Genomic DNA, 22,796 nt, shown 5'->3' with positions numbered 1-22,796 from the left:
ATAGTAGCACAAGCAAATACATCCCAAACTGGAAAATTCCATGTCATCTTAGGCCAATGTTGTTTCTACCTTTAGCACTGAAGATTGGAATAACCAACAAAAGGAGTTAGAGCCGACGACGACGGTGACAGCGATGAATTAAGCTTCATCTACTCCTTTCTCTTGAATTTATGCAAATGAATAACCATGAATACTCTCACGTGGTTGAACCATCTCGTTTTTGCAGCTCCTATCTCTCAGGAATGGTGCGAGAACTTGTCATCTGAATTAAAATGTTAGGTAACTTTGCAAATGAACTTCGCAATTCTTGGAAAATTAGTATCGTCGTTTAAGATAAAGAAATATGACCTGAATAGTAAAGTGTGAAAATACAGTCTTTTCGTTGAAAGCTGATGTCTCCATTGTCTTTTCGTAATTGCCTTCATTTATTATCACCCGATATTTGGGAACACGATGACAACCTCATTAAAAGCGTCAACTAATATGGCTAGGCTGATTCTGGAGAAAGAACATTTCCAGCCCTCAACGGGATCGATGAACTCTTAGATAGGTCCCTCAAAACGATGGGTATCATCATCAATATAGCCTACTTCGAATTCCGTAGCCAAATTTTCAAGAACAGCATTCACTAAATATTCCGGAAACCAACCTCAAACACGGTTGCCCTCGACGTGTGAAAATGTTGCCGAGGGGAAAAGTAAGAAGGCGAGATGAACTGGGCACCCAAAAGATCAGATCGTTTTCCTTTAACGTTAGTTTCCGTCCGGAATCATGCTACAGTATTTATACACTTAATCGCCAATCTAAGATTATTTCAAAAATCTATTCCCTTTTACTTTACCCGTACCGCCGGAGATTAAACTGACAACGTATCTATTCTCCCCGACGTTAATTTTATCCTCCCTTACATAAATAAATTCACTTTTTTCGAAAATCCACAAAAATGAATTACCTTTAGAATAGCATCGGGGTCTAGAAAGAACGATTAATTAAGATCCTTCCTGTAGAAACGAATTCCTGCAAGCAAAGATGTATCGTGTTATGTATTCAGAAACCACTGGCTATTATTTCGTACGGAAAGCAGAAATTGATGTCTAATTTTAAGTTGACAAACGATGACTCACAAATTCTTCACTTGGCAATGGATTTAGAATTCCTACGTAATTAAATCGGAAGAATTCTAATTTCTTCGACTACAATCATCCATTTCCCCAACTGACTTACATTCATAAACTAGCGACATGAAATGTGTCACGCATAAGTCCTGTAGTTCCTTGTATGATCATCAAAGCGATAAACTGCCATTGCATGAAGTATCCGCGTGTTTATAGGTGTATTACTAGAAAACGCCTACAAGCTGTGTCATCAGAGAATGTCTCTCGTGCTCCATTTAGTGTTACGCATAAAGCACACATCAGAGGCTGCGCGTTTCTCTCCTCGGAGTCTACATTAACAATGCGACGGGGAAATATGGATAGTTGGATATATGTAAAATCAAATAATGAATAGAGAAATAAGTCAAAGAAGGAAAGGCTAAGGAAAGAAAAAAAGAAAACAATGAAAGCGAGAAAGCAAGCAAGAAATAAATGCACATTTAAGACGAGAAAGGAATTGTCACTTAGTAGAAAATAAGTGTTTCTGCAATGACTAAGGGAAATTTTTTATCAATATTAAATTTGACAAATGGATAAAATGAAACTTTTAAATAGCTCACACCTGTTCATTATAGCACTTGGCATAATGCCTTTCGAATTGGCACAATTTACATTACTTGATGAATAACTTACCATTAAGATAATTTTCGCTTGCCATTCGCGTCTTTTATGAGTTATATCATGACAATTCAAAAATAATCTATTCTATATTGACATGTTTTTCAGGTTCTAAGATCTATTCTTTTACCCAAATCAGTAATAAAACTCTCCTTGGACAAGAAAAATCTTTTGTTTTATTAAATTAGCATAAATTCACAGATATAAGTTCGTATAATAAATAAAAAGGAGAACGATATACATTTTGCATTTAAGGCTGAAAGGCATCATACAGTATTCTTAGTTGAGCATTTATAAACAAAATCATTTTTAACAAATATGACACAAAAATAAGTAACTACTTATAAAACTTTTAACAAAATAAATGGGAGAGAAATACATATATGAGCTTTCAGCTTGATTATTCGAGCTAGCGTATACATTGTGTTCTTCATTCTCATTTCAGATTTAAATATGTACAGAGTTGTGGGTTAAATGAGTTTTATGTAGTCACAGAAGGAAGAAATGGATATTCTTTTAAAGATACGTATACGAATGTTTTGTTTATACCATTATCATTATCATCAGCTCAGAATTGGATGCCAAATATTGCCTTCTAAATTTCAGATAAATTGATACCATCAAAGATAAAGTATTGAATGTATTACCTTGTTAAATTTCTGGAGTGAAAACTTCGACTGTGGCTGTTTGATGTGTGCGGTGGTAATAAGTCAGGAAACTATGCACGTATTATATCATTCATTTCATGCCAAGAACGAACTTGAGTTATATCGGCCACTGGCTATCGCAAACAAACGTCTACTGCTTCCACAAAACGTGTATTCAGCAAAACACCAACACTTCCATATAAAAATATGATTAACTTCGCTGCTGATGTGTGAGAATGAGAATGTGCAGTTCAGAATAATAAAAAAAATCCTCCCATGACCACATGAAAAATGTGTGTATTACTCTGGCCGCACTCATCTTCCAGCCACAAACCGCTTTTCACAAAATTTCAGTCACACCTGAGCCAGTTCATTTATACCCACATGAGATTTTTCGAATGCAGATTTTCTTCAGGCGTGAATCTCACGAGGACAACGGGAACAAATAATACAAAGTATTGATGAGCACTTGCCAGCTGTGTCTGGTCCAGTAAGAAAAGAAACAAACTTCTTTGAAAAGTATTGGCGCAAAATTGTATGTGTTCTTTATAATCGTAGGCTTTCATAAACACATCTTCGTACTGTACAGCTTGAAGATGGGGAAGAGGAAGAGAAACCACAATTTGTTTGAACTTAGTTCCACAAAGAGATTAGAAGATATCATCACAATCTTTGGCGATATATATTCCAACAACATAAAAGAATGATTAGGTTTGTTTCATCATTCTAACTCTTCAAATATTTTAACACTATTCTACAATATTATTACTTTTAAGAATTCTTCGCGTCTGCAAGATATGATAGCATCACATTGTACTGTGCACGAGTAAGAAGAAGTTGCTACGCAACCACTCTTCCACGCAAACATTTTAAATACTAAGAATCATAAATTATTCATAATCTTTTATTTTTAGAACACCAACAGCGAATAAGGAAACTGGAGGAGGATTTTTCTTTCACGTATTCTACGAACGATATGGGAGGAATGACGAGAGAGGATGAAGGGAGACAAATAATTTACAGTTATTTCATCATACGCACACACGCGTGAACGCTCACTTTTATACGAATATTTACACTCGTCACACGTGGTAAGTACATGTGTGGCTCCCGTCATCAAGTGTCTACAACTATACATATTTACTAGACAGTTGTTTGGCAAGTTCAGTATACTTAAGAAATTTTGAGTGCGGGCTTTCTTCAAAGTTCGATCCATGTTGAGGACTTTTTCCGCTCGTACCGGGAGCTCCAGAGGAATTACTGGCACCTGAAGAATTAGCAGTTGGCATTCCACCCTTCCCTGGCTGAGGAGCACCCGCTGAAGAGCTGGAACTCTGTTGTTGTTGAGCTTTTAGTGCCACTGGATCGGGAATGACGCCATCCTTCACAAAATGCATTTTTGAAAGGTGGTGTCGGTAAGCCCCCTTAGAGATGAATGGTGTATCACAGAACGCACATTTCATTATTGAGTCTGAAGTCATGACAGCATCATTGCACGCCCAGCTGAAGGCGAGAATGGCACCCGGAGCCGTGCCACTGACAGATCCCTGCGTAGCGGCAGCACCAGTGGCCGACGTGTGATTTCCACTGCCTCCAGTGTTTGATGGTACGCCCGCCCTTCCTCCACTGCCACCGTGGCGTTCAGTCTTGTCACAAAGCTTCTGTAATGCTGCTAGGGGATGGCTACTGCTGCTCCTACCACTGGAACTGGCTCCGTCGTTGTTACCTCCCCCACCACCAGAAAGGCTGTCAAACATTGAGGACAGCGCACCGAGACTAGACTTCTTCTCAGCTCCTATCGAACTACGAGGTGTACCAGACCGTTCACTGCTGGCTGGACTACTGGTACTATTACGGCAAGGACTGTTAGGTACACCCCCTACATTATCGACAGCAGATGGGGTAAGTGGTGTCTGTTGACGAGGACTAAGCACCGGACTGGGAACACCCGCACTACTAGCACTCCTCCTACCTCCTGCTTCGTCACCATCTTCATCTACACCACCAGAAACTGGAGTCAAGGATACATCATCGGCTCTCCTTTGTCTAACTGCACTACCACTATGATAGCTCGCACGATCTTCATCTTCATCGTCAACATCGTCAACTTCCTCTTTCTTTACTACTATATCTGCGTGAGTTGATTTCCTGATTTCATCTCTGTCATCCTCACTAACAACCTCCTTCTTCACCATATCTTCGTCGACTGTCTCTTCGTGTACAGACACTTTAGCAGAAGGAGGGGTTTGAATACGTTTTTCGGGAGTCGTCCTGGGTGTAGAAGGTAACAGCCGCTCTACAGGTTCCAATCGTCGGTCCGGTGTAAGAACTTCAGTTCTCCCTCCACCACGGTCGGACACAGAGCTGGACTCACTACCACTTCGCTCTCGTCTACTGAAGTGATGCTGCTGGTTATGATGATGGTGGTGATAACTGCGCAGAATGTTCATAGTTTGTGCATCAACTAACGGTTTCGTATAATCTACGCTTTCATCGATACCCAGCCTCTTCAAGATGCTTGAACCCATTGGAGCCGATCCTACTGGGCCACCTCCGAATGCACCCGCTGCCCCATGCGGTGCTCGTGAATCGAAACTCTTCTCGATGAGTTTTTCGATAGCGTTCAAAACCGAGGGTGATGAGCTGTCACTACCAGCCGGGGGTCCTGTATTGCCTTCCTTTGCAGGCGCTGATAAGTCTGTGGCTAATGACGGGGATCTATGATGCCGACCTGGAGGAGGAGTTGGATCCTCACCTATGCTTTTTCGACCATCGCGGTCAGACATATGTCCAATGACAACAGGATTCTCCGGAGGAAGAACATTACTAGAGAGGAGTGCACTCTTAAGCAGATTCCTCTGATTGTTACCAATGCTACCACCACCAACGCATTGACGGATGTGATCGACGAAAATAGATGTCTCAATTTTATCGCCACATTTTTCGCATGTAATGCGCCCTGTTGCAGACGGTTCCCTCCCAAGTTTTCCTCCACTGCCTACAATCACTCCACCTTCTCCATTCTTAAGGTCATGTTGAGCACGCTCTAATTCCAGTAGTTTGCGGACTGGCAAGGACTTTTTACGCTTCTCCCTTGTCTGTCTTCGTCTTCCTCCACTTTCAGTAATTGATCGCATGATGTGTTCTTTATAATGGGAATTCTTTACCATATGATTACTCAGTTCTTTCAAGGAGCTGAATGCTTGGTCACAAACTTTACACGTTAGGACGGCGCTGACGTGACTGCTTGTCCCTCCTGCACCTCCGGCTGCAGTTCCACCACCTCCGCCACCTACACTTTTGTTTTCATCTGATGACTTCCAGGATATTATCTGCTCTTGAGATATGATGTTCGTATAATGTTGAGTCTGTTGCATGTGGCTGGTCATTTCAGCCAATGAACGAAAACTCTGACCACACCACATGCACTTGAGTATCTGCCGAGTCTGTTCCGCGCCTTTACCCAACCAAACATCTTGACCTCTAACCAACTTCCGTGGAAGTGGCATTGTTTCCTTTATGAGAAGATTCAGATCAGATGCAGGAGGCTTATTGTTGCCAGATAAAGAAGTTGGAGCAACAGCATTGCTGTTCGTTGGTGTCGACGGAGTTGATGTCGGTGGTTGATGTGGTGGTGGAGGTGGTGGCGGTTGAATCTGAGGTGCAGGAACATTCACGCCGCAATGTTTAGCTTCCTTCATGTGCGCTGTCATTGCTGCCAGGCTGGGGAAACTCTGCTTGCACCAGACACATTTTAGTACATCTTTGGCTTGCTCTGCCCCTTTGTTAAGCCAATGAGACTGCCATGCGCTGTGACGACTGCCACTCGTCGAACCAACACCAGCACTGGTACCTCCTACACCCGCATTAACAGAGGGCCTAAATAAATCGTCCCCTCCCAGTTTACTTAATTCCTTCATTTTCTCCAGTGCTTTGCTAGCGTCACTTGGTGTAGGTACGAAAGGTGAAGTCTGTTTCTCGTTTAATTTTATCTTCCCATTCCAAAGCTGACTTTCTGCGGTTCCATGAGTGGTGCTGTTGGAGGTATTCTTCGGTGAGAGACTACTTGCGTTAGCAACTGCAGCTGCAAAATACTGAAAGTGAGATGCTACCACAGGTGAAGTCCAAGGTGAAACAACAGATTTGAACTCTGCAGAGAGTCGAGAATTCTTGCGCGTTGGCTGATGGGGACTAGGAGACAATGATGGGTGTGACTGAGACGAAGACTCATCAAGACTTCTCTTCCTGCTGGAAACTGACAGATCTAAGGGGCTATTGAGCTGATGAATTTCTGTAGATAGGACGGGGGTAGGGGGTTTGCTGAGGTTTAGAACTGATTCACCTTCAGGTTCTTCACGTGAAGTTTTCACATGACTACGCTTGGTGCTAAAGTCCAGGACGGTGGAGTCTGTTTCCATGGGCGAACCCAAGGGCGGTGGGGGAGGTGAAATAACAGTATTAGCACCCGCTAATATAGGCGGTGATGATGAGGACGATACGAGTGGGGACACAGAACCGCGGGGTAGCACTGGTGGCAACGGGGAAGTCATAAGTAGACGGTGGTGAGGATGTTGTCCAGCACCCAAATAGGCAGCGATGGCGACCGAATGTTGCGGCAGGACTGCCACAGGACTACTGGCCGGCAAAGAACTGGTCAAATTGTTCCCTCCACCACGTTCAGAACACAGCGACTCACGAGACGGGCAGCGGGGTGGAACAGAGGAGCCACGAGAATCCCGAGACGGACTGCGTGAGATCGGGGCGTCTCTGAAACACAGAATATACACAAGAAATTAAAAGGAATCAGAGTTACTCCGAAAGAGAAAATTGTTTTTAATAATATAAGTGTCAAAACGGTGATGAAGTTTCCAGTCTTTAATGAAATATTGACAATTAAATATACCAACATACAAAATATATGTTAAGAATTTATAACACTCGTCATATATATATATTTATATTTATAACACGCACTGTATGAAATAATTAGCAAAGATTTGAGATTGAAACACTAAGGTATTTACCAATATAAAGCAATGAATTAATGAAATTCCCAACACTCCATCACTTGTGCTGACAGAAGTATGAAATTGTAAAATATAACGAAAATTAAATTTGTTAACTTACATATAAAAATATCTAAATTCTGGGAAAGTACGCAAATTTTACTCACTCTAATGATGCTTTTATCTCCATTCTGTCATCCTTATTACCGTGAAGAATTCTGAGCGTTTTTTAATACTTAATATGCATTTACCTTTCATAAAATATACATTAGTGTCTCTTAAATTTTACAGCAGTTGAAGGGCCGTAAGCACATATCATTATACAATATACTATAGTTAAATGTTATCTAAGGTAGTGTCGGGCTCCATGGCTAAATGGTTAGCGTGCTGGCCTTGGTACAGAGAGTTCCGGATTCGATTCCCGACCGGGTCGGAGATGTTAACCTTAAATGGTTAATTCCCTTGGTTCGCGGACTGGGTATTTGTGTTGTCCACAACATCCCTGCAACTAACACACCACACATAACACTATCCTCCACCACAATAACACGCAGTCACCTACACATGGCAGTTTCCGCCCACCCTCATCGGAGGGTCTACCTTACAAACCAAACGAAATTATTATTATTATTATTATTATTATTATTATTATTATTATTATTATTATTATTATTATTAAGTGAGTGAATGTTTGCGTAAGCGAAATATTTCTCAAAATCGTTCACAAATCAATTTGTATCTTACACGAACAACCTGTCACAATCGGAAATACGACTGCAACACTAAATCGTAGGTGAAATCTGAAAACTTTGAAATTAACAATTCATTTTTCTAGAGTAAAATGAAAATCAATATATTTTTCGTAAACTCTCAACGAACTATTAGTAGGACTGGAGAAGCATTGAATATTTCATGTCCTTTAAATGAATAATCAGAATCCTATCAATCAAAATATGATATTCACATTATTTTTTCCGGAACGATATTGTATTTCAACATGTTCGTATGAGTCTGCAATACATTTTGCCTATTCCCAATTTGTTGAAAATATCTCAGCGGTTATATACGTATTCTTGGATAACTGAAAAAACTCCTCATTTCAAAGGAACATAAAGATAATAACCAAAGAAGATAATAACCAAACACTGTACAGGGTACGATAGATAGACAACAGAGAGGGGCAGGAAGTTGAGGGCTAAGAGGTCTAGCCAAAGGGGGTTCAAAAGACTTGGAGAAGTATCGGTGAGGAATAGGTATGTGTCTCTGCTGGTAGAACAGCAGAGGGAAACTAAGGAACAGCGAAGCGTTACAGAAGAGGTGGATGAGGAGTGATGTGGAACAGGGTCAAGAGAGCGAGAAACTGTAAGGGGAAAGTAGGTTCTGCAACCATCAGGGAGGGTGTCAAATGAGGTGGGTGGGATTTAGGCTCTGATCATGTGGGGACTCCATTGTTAGGCACCTGGGGAAAGTGTGTGGAGGAGACAGTACGAGGATGTTTAAGACAGATGTTGAGGAAAGTAGAAGGGAAGAAGGAGGTTAAGGGGAATGTGACAGATTTTCTCGTTGGTATCAGCAACATAAGGCAAACATAGAATAGGTACCAACATAGTTTGGGATAAGTGAAAGCTGCTTGTGGCAGCGCGGGAGAAGTTTAAGTGAGCGGAGATTGTTAACAGTGGGATACTGCGCAGGAAAGTTGATAAATGGAGGGCGATCGGGAATTTAAATGAGTCTATGGTGTGGGGATGTGGAAAATCGGAAATGAGATTTGTAGATCTTAACGGGAGTTAGGAGATAGATATCTGCGATCAAATGACCTTCACTTGAATCATATAGGTATGTGTAAGTAAAGGATTGGTTTAGGATTATGTGGCGGTTGATTCAAGGAAACGGGGTGGATTATGGAGCGGTGTTGACAGTACAGGAATGTGACAGAAATGAATGTTGTAAAAGTAGGACTATTAAACAGCACCAAATTATTGATAAGAGAGGCATGAAGGAGCTATTGAAAAGTAAACATGATCGGTGGAAAATAATAAATGAATTGTAAACAGCCAATGGAGTAGTAGGTTTAACGTAATTGTTAAGGAGTATGGAAACAGGTATGTACCTTTAAAGGAGGCAAGGAATGGTAAAGACCCACAATATTATAACAGACAAATAAAAGTTTAAGAAGGAGGTGCAGGTTAGGAAGAGATGGAGTAAGGATTGGTTGCGAAATTAAGGAGAGGTTAGGGAACTTGCCAGGAAACTGAAGTAGGAAAAAAAGTATCAGCTTAGGATAACATGGCGGTAAGTATAACTGCAGTCATATGAATTTTAGTGAAATATGGAAGTGTATGTATATGTACTTTAAGGTAGAAACAGGTTCGAGCAAGGACATTCCAGGAATTATAATTGACCAAGGGATGTACTGTGTATGTGAAGATTTATACCAGGTAGAAGTATTCAGTCTGCAGTATGTTAAGGCAGTTCGCCATAAGGATAATACCCAGTTTGAGTAGGCGATTAATGCTAGAGAAATACTGAAATTTACCTATGATGATAAAGATATTTTAAAAAGATACAAAAGTTAGAAAACCACCTGGAACTGATAATATTTCTGATGATATACTAAAGAGAGTGAGTTGGGATTACTGTTTTCATGAAGGAGTTATACCAAATGAATGGAAAGAGTACAAATGAAAGTTTAATAAATATAAAGCAGTTAATTACAGGCCAGTCAGCTTGCCATGTATTTCATCTATGCTCTGGTAAAGCATTCTTTCTGATTATATTACACACGATTGCGAAATTACTAACTGTTTTGCAAGAAGGCAGTTCCGGTTTAGGAATGGCTATTCCAATGAGACTCAACTTGCAGGATTCCAGCAAAATATAGAATATATTTTAAATTCAGGAGATCAAATGGACTGTATCACTATTGACCTATCCATGGCTTCTGATAGGGTGGATAGTGGGAAACTACTGACGAAAATGATTGCTATCGGAGCAGATGAAAGAGTGACTGAATGGGTGGCTAAATTTCTAGAAAACAGAACTCTGAGAGTAAATGGAGCATTATTTGATACTGTTGTGATAAATGGGGTATTCCACAAGGCAGAATTACTGGACCTTTATGAATTGTGAGCGACTGCAAAAAGACTTCGTCACTGTTGTGTGATGAACAGCCGAAAATGGAATGATAGTGAACGGCGTGTAGAGTTAGGCTGTAAGTATCACTAAGAGGAAAAGTCCTCTCAGTTTTAATTACCGTGTTAATGCGGTGCAAGTACCTCTTTGGATTGCTATAAGTACCTAGATATTAATATGAGGTAAGACCTTCATTGGGGTAATCACATTAGCGAGGTTGTAAATGAAGGTTACAGAGCTCTTCAAATGGTGTAAGAATATTTAGGGGTTAGAGTAAGGTTTTAGATGGGAGGACGTATGAATTACTAGCCATGTCTCAATTATTGTATGGTTCCAGTGTATGGGACCCTCAATACGATTACTTGACTGGAGAGCTGGAAAAGATTCGAAGGAAAGAATCAAGATTTGTTCTGAGTTATTTCCGAGAAGAGAGTAGTGTTACGAAAATGTTTCCAACTTGGGGCTGGGAAAACTTATGAGTAATAAGAGGAGCTACTCGGCTAAGCGGTATATTCAGAGTGTTAGTGGAGATAGAGTGGAATGATATTAGTAGACGAATAAGCTTGAATTGGATGTTTAAAATTAGGAAGGATATGAATATAAAGTTGAATAACGACTCCTTCGCCGAATGTTCAGCGTTGAGACCTTCGGTTTAGGGGGTTCCGGGCTTGATTCCCGGCCGGGTCGGGGATTTTAATTGCGTCTAATCAATTCTTCTGGCTCGGGGACTGGATGTTTGTGTTTGTCTCAACACTTTCCTCTTCATGTTCATACAACACACTGCACTACCAACCACCACAGAAAACGCAATAATGATTACATCCCTCCATATAGGGTTGGCGTCAGGAAGGGCATCCGGCCGTAAAAAGGGCCAGGTCCACATGGGCGACACAGTTCGCACCCGCGACCCCACAAGTGTGGGAAAAGCGGTAGAAAGAGAAGAAAACTCTGAATATAAAGTGGACATTCAAGAAGACATATTCGAGCAAATAAATGTTTATAGGAAAAGGAATTAGGGATTGGAATTATTTACCGAGGGAGATGTTCGATAAATGTCTAACTTCTTTGAAATCGTTTAAGAAAAGTGCAGATAAACAACTGGTAGGGAATCTGCCACCTGGGCGACAGCCCTAAATGCAGGTCAGTGGAAAGTGAGTGAAAGAGAGAGAAAGAGAGAGAGAGAGAGAGAGAGAGAGAGGGTGTGTGTGTGTGTGTGTGTGTGTGTGTGTGTGTGTGTGTGTGTGTGTGTGTGTGTGTGTGTGTGTGTGTGTGTGTGTGTGTGTGTGTGTGTGTGTGTGTGTGTGTGTGTGTGTGTGTGTGGGTGGGTGGGTGGGTGTGTGGGTGGGTGTGTGTGTGTGTGTGTGTACGATATATATTCCTATTCCATATGCTTCTCGGAATATCGTCCTCTTATTTACCCTTCAACACCATTAACTCTCTCTAAAAAAATCAATAATGATGTCTTAATCCTGTGTGACAAGCTCAAGATTACTTCTAATTTACGATGAATCATAGTTTGCTCAGAAAGTGCAACAGAAAGATAAGTATTTAAAATGTAATGCTTTTTTGCTCTTATAATATGCAGTATATTGCGGAAACTGTACTGCAGTAAAGCATGCTACAGATTAGATGAAGAAGATAAAGTGCAGTTGGAAGATTCAACTACCATTATCTATCGGAACTTAAGTTCAATAATTTACAAAAGAAGTTCTAATAACATTGAATCTTCATGAAATGTTCATGAAATCGGTAAAGAAAACTAAGCTATCTGAAAAATTCTACTCAAGAGTGGAATGGGAGCCGAACTGACAGGTTCAGCAATTCCTTCAATTGCCATGGCTAAACGAGGATCTATCCAATCATCCAATTATCGTTGGAGGAGATAAAGGGTCAATAGTCACCGTTAAATTTCAGATTTGCAGGAACCGTACTTAGGAAGAATTATTTCGGTTATTTAAATAACATCATGCAAAGTTATCTAATATAATTTTCTTGTAATACTCGCCTTAGAGAAGAGTATTATATGACTGAAATTCTATAGTATGACGGCTTAATACTAGTGTACACAGAAAGGCTTGATCAACCATCGCCGACATCCACACACACGTCACAATACATGTTTATATTTATTGAACAGAAACAATCCAGCTGCCAACAGCCCTGTAATATACTCTTTGTGTGAGTACCATATTAAGCGTGCCCTGCTAACTTCAAATTGTAAATGTAATATTTATCAATTATAATTGATTAATCATTCCGCTATTGCAGCCATCAGGTTTCATTCAAAATTTGGAATTCAATCCACAACCAAGTTAGTGGTGTGTTTAACGACTGAACCATGAAGTGTTTATATATTCTTGTGCTTTATCATTCACTAGATCCATACGTTAAACACAGAATTAGCATCGATCAGCATTCTAATTCTCTCTGACTACATTTTCGACTATTACACTGCTGAAACGCAGACCGACAAAACTCTTTTAATCTACAATCTACAACCACTAATTTGCAGTGTGCATCACTGGGAAAATGGATATGCCTACTTTGGATGACGGCTTCAGAAGTTCAGAAGTTTTTAAGAGAAGGGAGAAAGAGTCTGTATGTTCAATTGGTTATGTTCAGTAAAATTCAGTAAAATTCAGTAAAAATCATCGGAGAGTAAACACTTTTTACCAGTCGTTAGCACGTAATAAATGCAATAACAGCTTGAAAACAAGGTCCCTCGCATTTAAAGTCCACTGTGTCTGTAGGACGAAGCCTTTTCTGGAGGTTCTCACAGATACTTTGCTTTTTAATAAAGGATAACAATAATAAGCATACAATCATAATCAGCCAATAAATATTTATCCCAATGTAATGGAAGAAAATCTAGAAATGGTACACTTGATCAAAATGTATGTACGTTGACTAATCCGTGCAGAGATTGATTGGATGCCCAGCTGTCTAAGCATCACTTAAGTGGTGTATAAAGGAAATGAGGAGTGATGCAGTTCACGGTTGGTTTCATTGGAGGAGATACCCGATGGATTGAAGTATGTGTTATGAAGCATATTTGTTTATTCTAACATTTACTACTCAAACTACGAAAGTAATTCATCGGGTGGAGGATACACTCAATTCTATTTGTTTTCTATTCGCTAATCTTCGGAGTTAAATTTAATATTTCAGTTACTTGTGCAGTAAATAAAATTGTCCTATATATATGATATATTTATAGATATATATAGATAGATAGATAGATAGATAGATAGATAGATAGATAGATAGATAGATAGGAATTCCGTTAAAATATAAGAATATTTTACAGGTACTATCCGAAGTTTAATATTACCAAAAGAGGTTTATAATGTTTATGGCCCTCCGTGTGTTCAAATTATTTTTGCGTTCCTTACATAACATGGTGACGAACAGCGATAGAAACATCTTGTAGTGTCCTTATTTGTGACAGGCAGCAGACCTTCTCCGCATACATGAGGGTGTTTGTCAATGGTTGTCAAAGACAGACAGTGACCTTACATGCATGGACAGCATGGACAAGACTCGTACGTGGCATAGTACGAGTTAAGAACTCCGTTACAGGGCAATAGTAAGAAAAGGCAAGGCTTCTTAGCCCGAGTCACGCAGAAATATTTAGTGAATAAATAAGTACATATGAACAAATAAACACAGAAATTAAAAACAAAGAATGTAATTAATTAATTAGCAAGCCATCCCCTTCAAGGCTACGGACGTCCAGGAGTAGGAGAAGACATAAATTAGACGCTAAGTGGAATAGAGTGGTCAGCCCCCAGGAACTAATGAAACTCAACTTGTACTCATTTCTTGAGTAGGTTGATTGAACACCAGGGTCACGTGTCTTCCCAGAAGTGGAAGTCCTGTTTCCAAATTTTCAACCTCGAGACGGGGAATCGGATCTACTACGTTTCGGATACACGAAGCACATCCTTACAGCACTGGCTAAATATAACAAAAATTTCACCCAAGGTACTTAAATATTTAAGTAAATTATATTTTCAAACATTTTGAAAAAGTAACTCAACCAAATTTTCAGTTTGAACAACAGTTTATAATACAAAGTTAATTCGCAATGTATTCTTTCTTCGCTGACTGATGTTAAAGGACTCAGATACTCAAATAAAGTGAATCCCAAAATATTGGCAGATCAGAAGACAGTATGATGAACTCCACAGAATACCAATAATAACAAACGAAACAGGTTCACACTGACGAAGTTTGAGGTTTACATGGAAATATTTCTTCCGCTGGAAAAAATGGAAATGCCATACATCCTCCTTTAGACGGTATTCACGGGAAAATCACAGACCTTCCTTGGTGTCATCATAGATGTGTTTTCACGCTTACAAATTTCGGATGGTTTTGTTGTTTTTGCTGCTGTTTTTGTTGTTTTATTGCAATTTTTCGCGTTTGTTTTATCCTAACTATTCGCTTTCTGTCAGCGCAATGATTGGTTAACAAAGCACTACTTTCGGCATTAACTTAATTTATTACCTTCCATACATACATACATTCATACATACATACATACATACATACATACATACATACATACATACATACATACATACATACATACATACATACATACATACATATATATACGCCTCTTAATTATAGACTAGTGTGACTTTCAGCTTTCAGTCTGTAAGCCTCTGTGAATTAACTACGCGTCTACGCAATCCTCTATTTCCAGTTAGTTCCCTGGGCTGTTAGTTCCACACTTCGTATCATTAAGCCATTAAAAACCGAGTCTAACCACCACCACCTTCTTCACCCTCTACTCCTCTCAACCTCCACGCTAGAGTCATGATTGTCCTTGATAAACTATCCTCCACCATTCGTTCCACTTTACCCCACCACCGAAGCCAGTTTACGCGTATGAATTACCTTTCAAGTACCTTTCAAGGAATACAAAATAAAATATCAAAGAATGTAAGTAGAGAAATTTAAAGTCTGATAACATGTTCATCTTTCTAGAGCTTATCATAATTACCGCTAAAATCGTCCCATTCGTTCATTATTTCCAGAGACAAAATAAGAATAAGAATAATTTATGAAGACGAACCCCTTAACGACAGTCATCGTCTACGCGTGCATCATTATGGAAAGCAGTGTTGAAACAAACCATGAAATCACATGAAATTAAACTGGCGTGTTGATAAGTATGAGTAGGCCTCAGATCGGATTTTGAAGCTGTCAGTCTATATTTAGCATATATATCCTTCATTCTTGCCAAGCCATATCCAGGCAAGAGAGAACATTCCATCCAGCATAAATTCGAGGAATGGAATAACTCGTGAGACCCAATCTCTGTTATCTGTAAAATATTGGAAATGTCCCCCTACTCACACCCGCACCCTTCCACGTCCCACATGAAATTGATCGTAAGGAAAACACGGCTTAGTTTATTGCACAAGAGATTCGAGCTGTGTTTGTCTGCCCCGGCCCGTTCACTCTGATGCAAGCCAGTTTGGCTGCCTTGCAATGATATGGAAGAATGTTTGCTGAATGTGTGTGTTGATTTACGATAATAGCGAACTACCAGTGCTAAATATTACTTCTCCGCTTGCCATCGTCGGCGTCGACGCCAAAAACAAAAAAACAAAAAACAAAAAAGAATATAAAATGAGATGGGGACTAGAAGAAAGAAGAAAAGCAGTTGAACCCAACCGTGCTTCCACTTTATAGGCAGGCAGTCTGGTAGTTAAGACTTGCAAAACTTACATTACCCTCCTTTTGTTTCCCAAATGTGATCTTTCATAATGACGTATGAAGGAAAATGAAGAATTGGCAACAACTGACTTGTAAGGTTAGAAACACGAGCAATCTAATACTGTTACGCGACATTCGTAATTTTCACAAGTCATCCACAGAATGAAACGCTCATAGTATGACCCAAAAATGTGCGATATTTATCCTCCACTAATAGAGAATAAATAAAAACCAATCCTTGGCATATGTAAGCCAATAAGAGCCTTGGCCTGCTAAGACAACTACTGCCCATCCAGATGGCTGGCAGATAATTGAGTGCCACGTTTTACTTGACTTCCTTGACCGGATCCACCACCTCTCAAATAAACAGCTCCTCAGTTGGCCTTCCGAAACTCAGTGAACCCCGTTCGAGTCCTCGGTCCAGGATCTAAATCCTTGGGCGAGCCAGGAATCGAACTCAGGGCCTCCAGGTAACTGATAGATACAGTAGCCCTAAATTAAGGTGCTCAGAAACGGAATATATATCGGGAGATTTTGAAATTCGTTCGGAACGTTTAGGTGATTGGAGATGTGAACCTTTTCGAAAGTTAGAGCAGTATTTTTCGAATTTAGCAAGTTTTCCAAAATAACATTAAATGTCACATTTAAGATTTCTTAATTACAAAAATGGTTAAGTCGACACACTACAAAGAATGTAAACAACTGATAAAACAATCTCAAATGAAGTTCTTGGAGGAGTGAATAGATTTTGTCAGGATATGAAGTGAGAGACGCCGCGGCATGAACATTAGGAATATACTTGGTACGGTCTCGGTCTTTGTACGGTACTCTAGCTTCTTCCTTTACTTGCAGTCAGTATGTCTGCAAAAAAGGTGGAATACATAAAACTGTTATACTTACATCTGTTATTGTTAGGTTACTGTAGAAAATGCAAGTAACTCTTTGTGAAAATTACACCTGAATTTCCGACTTACAGTAATTAACCTCTAATATTATTTCCAGCGTGTGCTATTTAAGTGGGTGGTATAGATAATCATTCTGTATATGTCCCCTAAATCAAAATATTTCTCCCCAATGAGGGGCGTAAATTGTTTCCTAACTAGTTGAATTTTCAATGTCACGCTGAAATCTGAATCTGAAAGTTTCATCTACACACGAGAATTTGCCTGCAAGTGAGAAAATCACCTAGAAAACCTGATGTCAACAGCACGCTGCGTGGTAAGGGCACATTCCTTAAGCTTGCAAGTTTGCTTTCGAAATTTATGCGTCCTAAGAGACTTACGCCGGCCCCGTGGTGTAGGGGTACCGTTCTTGCCTCTTACCCGGAGGCCCCGGGTTCGATTCCCGGCCAGGTCAGGGATTTTTACCTGGACCTGAGGGCTGATTCGAGGTCCACTCAGCCTACGTGATTAGAATTGAGGAGCTATCTGACGGTGAGATAGTGGCCCCGGTCCAGAAAGCCAAGAATAACGGCCGAGAGGATTCGTCGTGCTGACCACACGACACCTCGTAATCTGCAGGCCTTCGGGCTGAGCAGCGGTCGCTTGGTAGGCCAAGGCCCTTCAAGGGCTGTAGTGCCATGGGGTTGGGTTTGGTTTCTTAAGAGACCTACGGTATTTCATATCGAAATATGATTACATATGAAATTTGGATATAATGATTATTATACGCTCAAGAGGTACGTTTTAAGGTATTCGCTCTAAATTTAACCATCTATCTCTTCTGATTTACGCTTTAGGTGATAGTTATACTGTTAGAGAAAGGATCTTAATGGATATCTTACTTGAAATTGTGAAACAATGGAAGAATATTGTCCTGTCTACTTCCCATACAAGAATATAGTAGTGTTCCAGTAGAGGACGCAATGAAGTGGTCAAACAAGCCAAATTTTCTCCTGACCTAGTCTTGAATCGATTTCGGTGCACGATGTATTATAATGAAACCACATGGCCCATAAAATCATACATACACCATCATCATAGACCGTTATGTCTTTCAGCGCTCAGTCTGCAAGCCTCTGTGAATTTACTAAAAGTCGCCAAAATTCTCTATTTGCAACTAGTACTGTGCCCTCATTTAGTTCCCTCATCTTTAAATCGTTAGAAACTGAGTCAAACCATCGTCGTCTTGGTCGACCTCTACTTCTCTTATCCTCCATAACAGTGTCCCACTGTCGGCAGCCCTGAAGATGGTTTTCCGTGGTTTCCCATTTTCACACCAGGCAAATGCTAGGGCTGTACCTTAATCAAGGCCACGGCCGCTTCCTTCCCATTCCTAGGCCTTTCATATCCCATCGGCGCCATAAGACCTATCTGAGTCGGTGCGACGTAAAGCCCGTAGCAAAAAAAAAAACAGTGTCCATTAATCTCCTAGGTGTTTATGCGTACAGCTTAATCCATCGAGTTCATTCCAAACTTATCCTTTATCTCCTCATTCCAATTACCCTACTGCCATTGTTCCCACCTGTTTGTACCAGCAATCACTGAAGTATCAGGCAGTCAGCGTGACGACTCTTAAGCCATATTGCTAAACAGCTCTTCACCTGAACTAACGAGGTTGAGTGAACCCCGTTACAGTTCTCAGACCAGGATTATAACCCTTGTAGGGGTCGTCGCAGCCTAGGATGAAACCACCCGCGTTTGACTTCCCACCGTAATTAATGAAACTTGCCTAAATAGGCTTGGTTACAAAGGGAGACGAGTATCTTGGCACTTATCTAACAGAATGGGGACGCATTCCTTCTACCTAATGTCTCTTGACCTTTAGACTTCACCACAGTGATGCGAACATCAAGTGGGTGATTGGACAACAACTCTGGCTGTAATCTCTATACTCGATGTACTTTAATTTAAGTGTAATGAACATAGATTCCTTGGTCAGCTCATGATGCAATGACATCCAAATTCGGATTATATCAATGAAATAATTCTAAATATTTTAACTTGCCATCTTAAAGCAAGCTTACACGCTAAGCAAGTGAAAGTTGGGTATGCACTCAAACTACTTCACTATTTCAGAAGGAGCGGTCACACTTACCTTCAAGTTCAAACAGAACTCTGGCACATCACAATGACGCACAGTATGAAAATGCACACAAACTAGGTGTTCCCAAGTACCATTTACAGGCCACTGCCTGCCAAGAAACATGTTCAGACATTAATGGAGTCTACAGTGCAAACAAATCTAAGTGACTGGCTGTACAGATTGCTGACATTAGGATTGACTGGAATACTACACGGGGCTGTATCCACAACGAGTAATTTACCTAACTTCATTGGTGATATATTGTTGATACAAATACTGAATATTGCGTATAGAACAACTGATTCCGGGTTCTGCGTAAATAAAATTCAGAGACAGCATTGAATAATTATGTCTGTTCTTTAAAATACCTAGTTTACACAGTAGGAGATTAACAGATTTGGAGCATGGGCAAACCAGAAGAAAATAAGGAATCGTCCAGTGGAATTTGGTAGGAACGATTAATGTGTTGAAGGTGGGAAAATCTCCAGTTAAGCACGTCAGCACGTGCATTACTGAGTTGTGTAGTTTGACCGCGTTATTCCCTTGGTTTTCAATAAGGAAGTATTTTAACAGAAAAGGTACCTCATCTTACCACAGATAGCATATCACGCCTGTCAGGTATCTGTGTGTGTGTGTGTGCTGACTGGTAATATTCATCCTCAAGCTCCACCCCTTAATTTCATTTAGCAACAAATTATCAGGGACTGCGTAGGCCTTAGGTGTCTACTTTTAATTCGTTCTTTCCTAACCTCCGACTACTTTAAGTATCTTTCCCCTTTCTTCTAACAGACACTAAAGTACACATACATACTCACCCACTACCTCAGGAAGATATTTAAAGAAATGACGATTGGCCAATCCTTCAGGATATATTGTATCAGACGCTCTGTTTTGAATATGGCTAAATTTGTGTCTTTGTTGCGATTTTAGGACTAAGGGAACATGGTTTTCCTTTCATTTAGGTCTAAATTAATTTCGTTCTTAGTCGACGTGTATCCCCCCTTGTGATCTGAAGAAGATTGTCAACTGGTCAATGCGTTTCACCTTGTTGCAATCTGAATCAATTAAATACCTGTTGTAACCAAGGTTGAAATTTACAGAACACAACTTTTATTGCTTCACTTTATGATATTTACACAAATAACTGAAATTTATTTTGAAGCAAAAAGGAATATTGAATCTTGAGAAAAGTTTGTCTTTATACAATATGTACAGGTTTACAGTCTTTATATACACTTCTATCTTGAAAAGATAGTCTTTGTGAACTGACACGTTGATAGTCGAAAACTATCTGGCACACTAACATAAATGTCTTTGAGAGTCCTTGTTTGTTGAAGTGCCTGAATTCCTAAAAAGCAAGTTCAATTGATTGAAGAAATTCCACCTAGCGAAACTAAGGGAGCTTGCATACATTAGGGATTGAAAATGGCTTGTAAAAGAATTACGGGACATAGGCAGCGGAAACAGGTAAGGGAGCGGTGACCAGAGGTGAAACCTCGTACTGCCAGAAATTCAGTCCACCTGGTCGAAGCACATTTTCAAGAGGAGTAGCCTCCGTGCTCGACGTAGGGTGTATTCTGGAGCTGGACACCGGGCAAGTGGGCAAGTGAGCAGGCAGGGAGCTCCTATTTATAGTACACTCGATGGTCAGGCACGCGCACTGAGGGCTGCGCGTCGAAGCTAGCAGAATGATACACAGGCGCGCGTGCAGCTGGCTGTCGGAGCGAGAAGTGAGCGCCGGACATACAACAATACCTACTCCATATGTGATCCTTGTTGGTAACGGAACGTATAACTAAGTTACCGTGCTGCACGTTACGTTACCGTTTTGCGTAATCCATGGTTATTCAGCCATTGTAAAATTCTTGTTGGTATCTGCGATAAAATGCTGCGTATTCAAACTGTACCCCCCCCCCCTCCCCAGTAGAAACCAGTCAAAACCAGTCATAGGTATTTCTTTTCTTCAGTAAATGTATTTTTGCTTGTTGAGCCATGGGTCAAGGATCTTGCCTAATTAACGTGTTACCCTACTTGGAATTTGCATTGTATAACTGCATTATTGTTTCTTGCATCATCGCGGCGATGGTATCTCGGGCAACATCGTGCTTATTCTCCATTATCTTCATCCATCCCAACATTGCTTAAAAGCAACCAAGGCACCCACGTCATAATTATAGATAATTTAAGTAAACTCCAGTCTTGATACCTATGTTCTCACCTATAGCTGTGTTTATAATCGTAAAAATATTTCAAGATCTTTCTAGTTTTTAACACAATTCTTCAAGCTGAAACAAATCAAAGAAAACTTAAAAAGAGAATTCTTAAAGTAGAACTGGTCACATGAAATAAAAATTGAAACGTGATTTCTTTTTTTTTTCATATTTGCAATTGAAGAAGTGTTATCTCCACAAATGCGTAAAATATGAATTTACGCAATATGAGTGCTTGATTTTGACTTTATTTTGTGATATTCATTTGACACTTGGGAAGAATTTTGACTTACCTGTTGACCAAAGGGTCCGGACCGGACTCAGCGTCTTGCGTGTCCCCTGGCATAGGCAGTGGGGAAGCAGGTGAAGTCGGCGCCGTCCCTACAGGAGTGAGCGAAGCAGCGCCGTCAGCGGCTGAGCCAGGGGATGCCGGTGTAGAGGATGCGTCGTCTCCGGCCACTTTACTGCCGGGACTTTCAGGGGAACCTCCCTCTTCACCGCCCTCGCCGCCCTCCCCTGCAATAACAACACCAACATACGCGTTAATTGACTGATTAACTGATTGGCTAGCTTGCATTGCCCTCATGCACTGGGGTTGAGTTGGAATGAATAGGTCGGATGGATGATTCGATTGCCTGTTATTTTCTGGAAGAATCAGCCCATTAACGGCATTTACTACATCGAATCTATACATAAAGTACAGGATCATACATAGATCACCAGAGGGTGGAAGGACATATGTAGGTCCACCTTGTATAAAGAAATCGTGTTTAAAATTCGTCAAATTTACGAAGTTAATAGACTATCAATCAAGTACATAAAGGCAACAAGACCACTTTTTTAGAATCTTACAACTACTTTCCGTCATGTTATCTCGAAGCAGAAGAAAATGCATTTTTGTTGGCAGTGGTTTTATGTCGCACTAAAACGCTGAAGCTTTTCGGTGACGCAAGGATGGGGAAGGAGCTAGGAAAGTAGCGGCCGTGGTCTTAATAAATGTTCAGCCCCAGCAATTGTTTGGTGTAAAAATTGGAAACCAAGTTAAAACATCTTCAGGGCTAGGGACGGTGGGATTCGAACCCGCCACCTACTGAATTTAAGCCGACAGCTGCACGCCCCTAACCACACGATCAATTCGTTCGGTGAAGAGATATTTATAGCATTCAGTGAAATCAGCTGTGTTCAATAAAACACTATGCCAAGAACGACTGAATTTTTCAAGGTAATGGAATAAGTTTCACGGTGTACTGACTCTCACATTTTGAAGTATCATCT

The 22,796-nt window shown here is 40.3% G+C and overlaps 1 protein-coding gene across 1 annotated transcript; it reads right to left on the bottom strand.

Annotated features, from left to right (window-relative positions):
• Positions 1-1,951: 1,951 nt before the first annotated feature.
• On the bottom strand, positions 1,952-22,006 carry tio (tiptop). The gene is made up of 2 exons (XM_067139523.2): positions 21,815-22,006; positions 1,952-7,186 (listed from the first exon to the last, which is right to left on the bottom strand). Exons 1-2 carry the CDS (start codon positions 21,865-21,867, stop codon positions 3,550-3,552), a joined length of 3,690 nt encoding a protein of 1,229 aa, XP_066995624.2. The 5' UTR covers positions 21,868-22,006; the 3' UTR covers positions 1,952-3,549.
• Between the last annotated feature and the right edge of the window lie 790 nt (positions 22,007-22,796).

This window comes from Anabrus simplex, chromosome 2 (assembly GCF_040414725.1).
Source record: "Anabrus simplex isolate iqAnaSimp1 chromosome 2, ASM4041472v1, whole genome shotgun sequence".
NCBI classification, from domain to species: Eukaryota; Metazoa; Arthropoda; class Insecta; order Orthoptera; family Tettigoniidae; genus Anabrus; species Anabrus simplex.
Note: the sequence above shows the minus strand (reverse complement) of the source record. Positions and strands in the feature narration are given on the sequence as shown.

Bases quoted from the DNA above. Each gene is read 5' to 3' on its own strand.
- tio (XM_067139523.2), bottom strand. From the start codon at position 21,867: ATGCCAGGGGACACGCAAGACGCTGAGTCCGGTCCGGACCCTTTGGTC. The intron at 7,187-21,814 runs GTAAGTCAAAAT...TCTGTGTTTCAG, and splicing joins CCGGACCCTTTGGTCAACAG to AGACGCCCCGATCTCACGCA.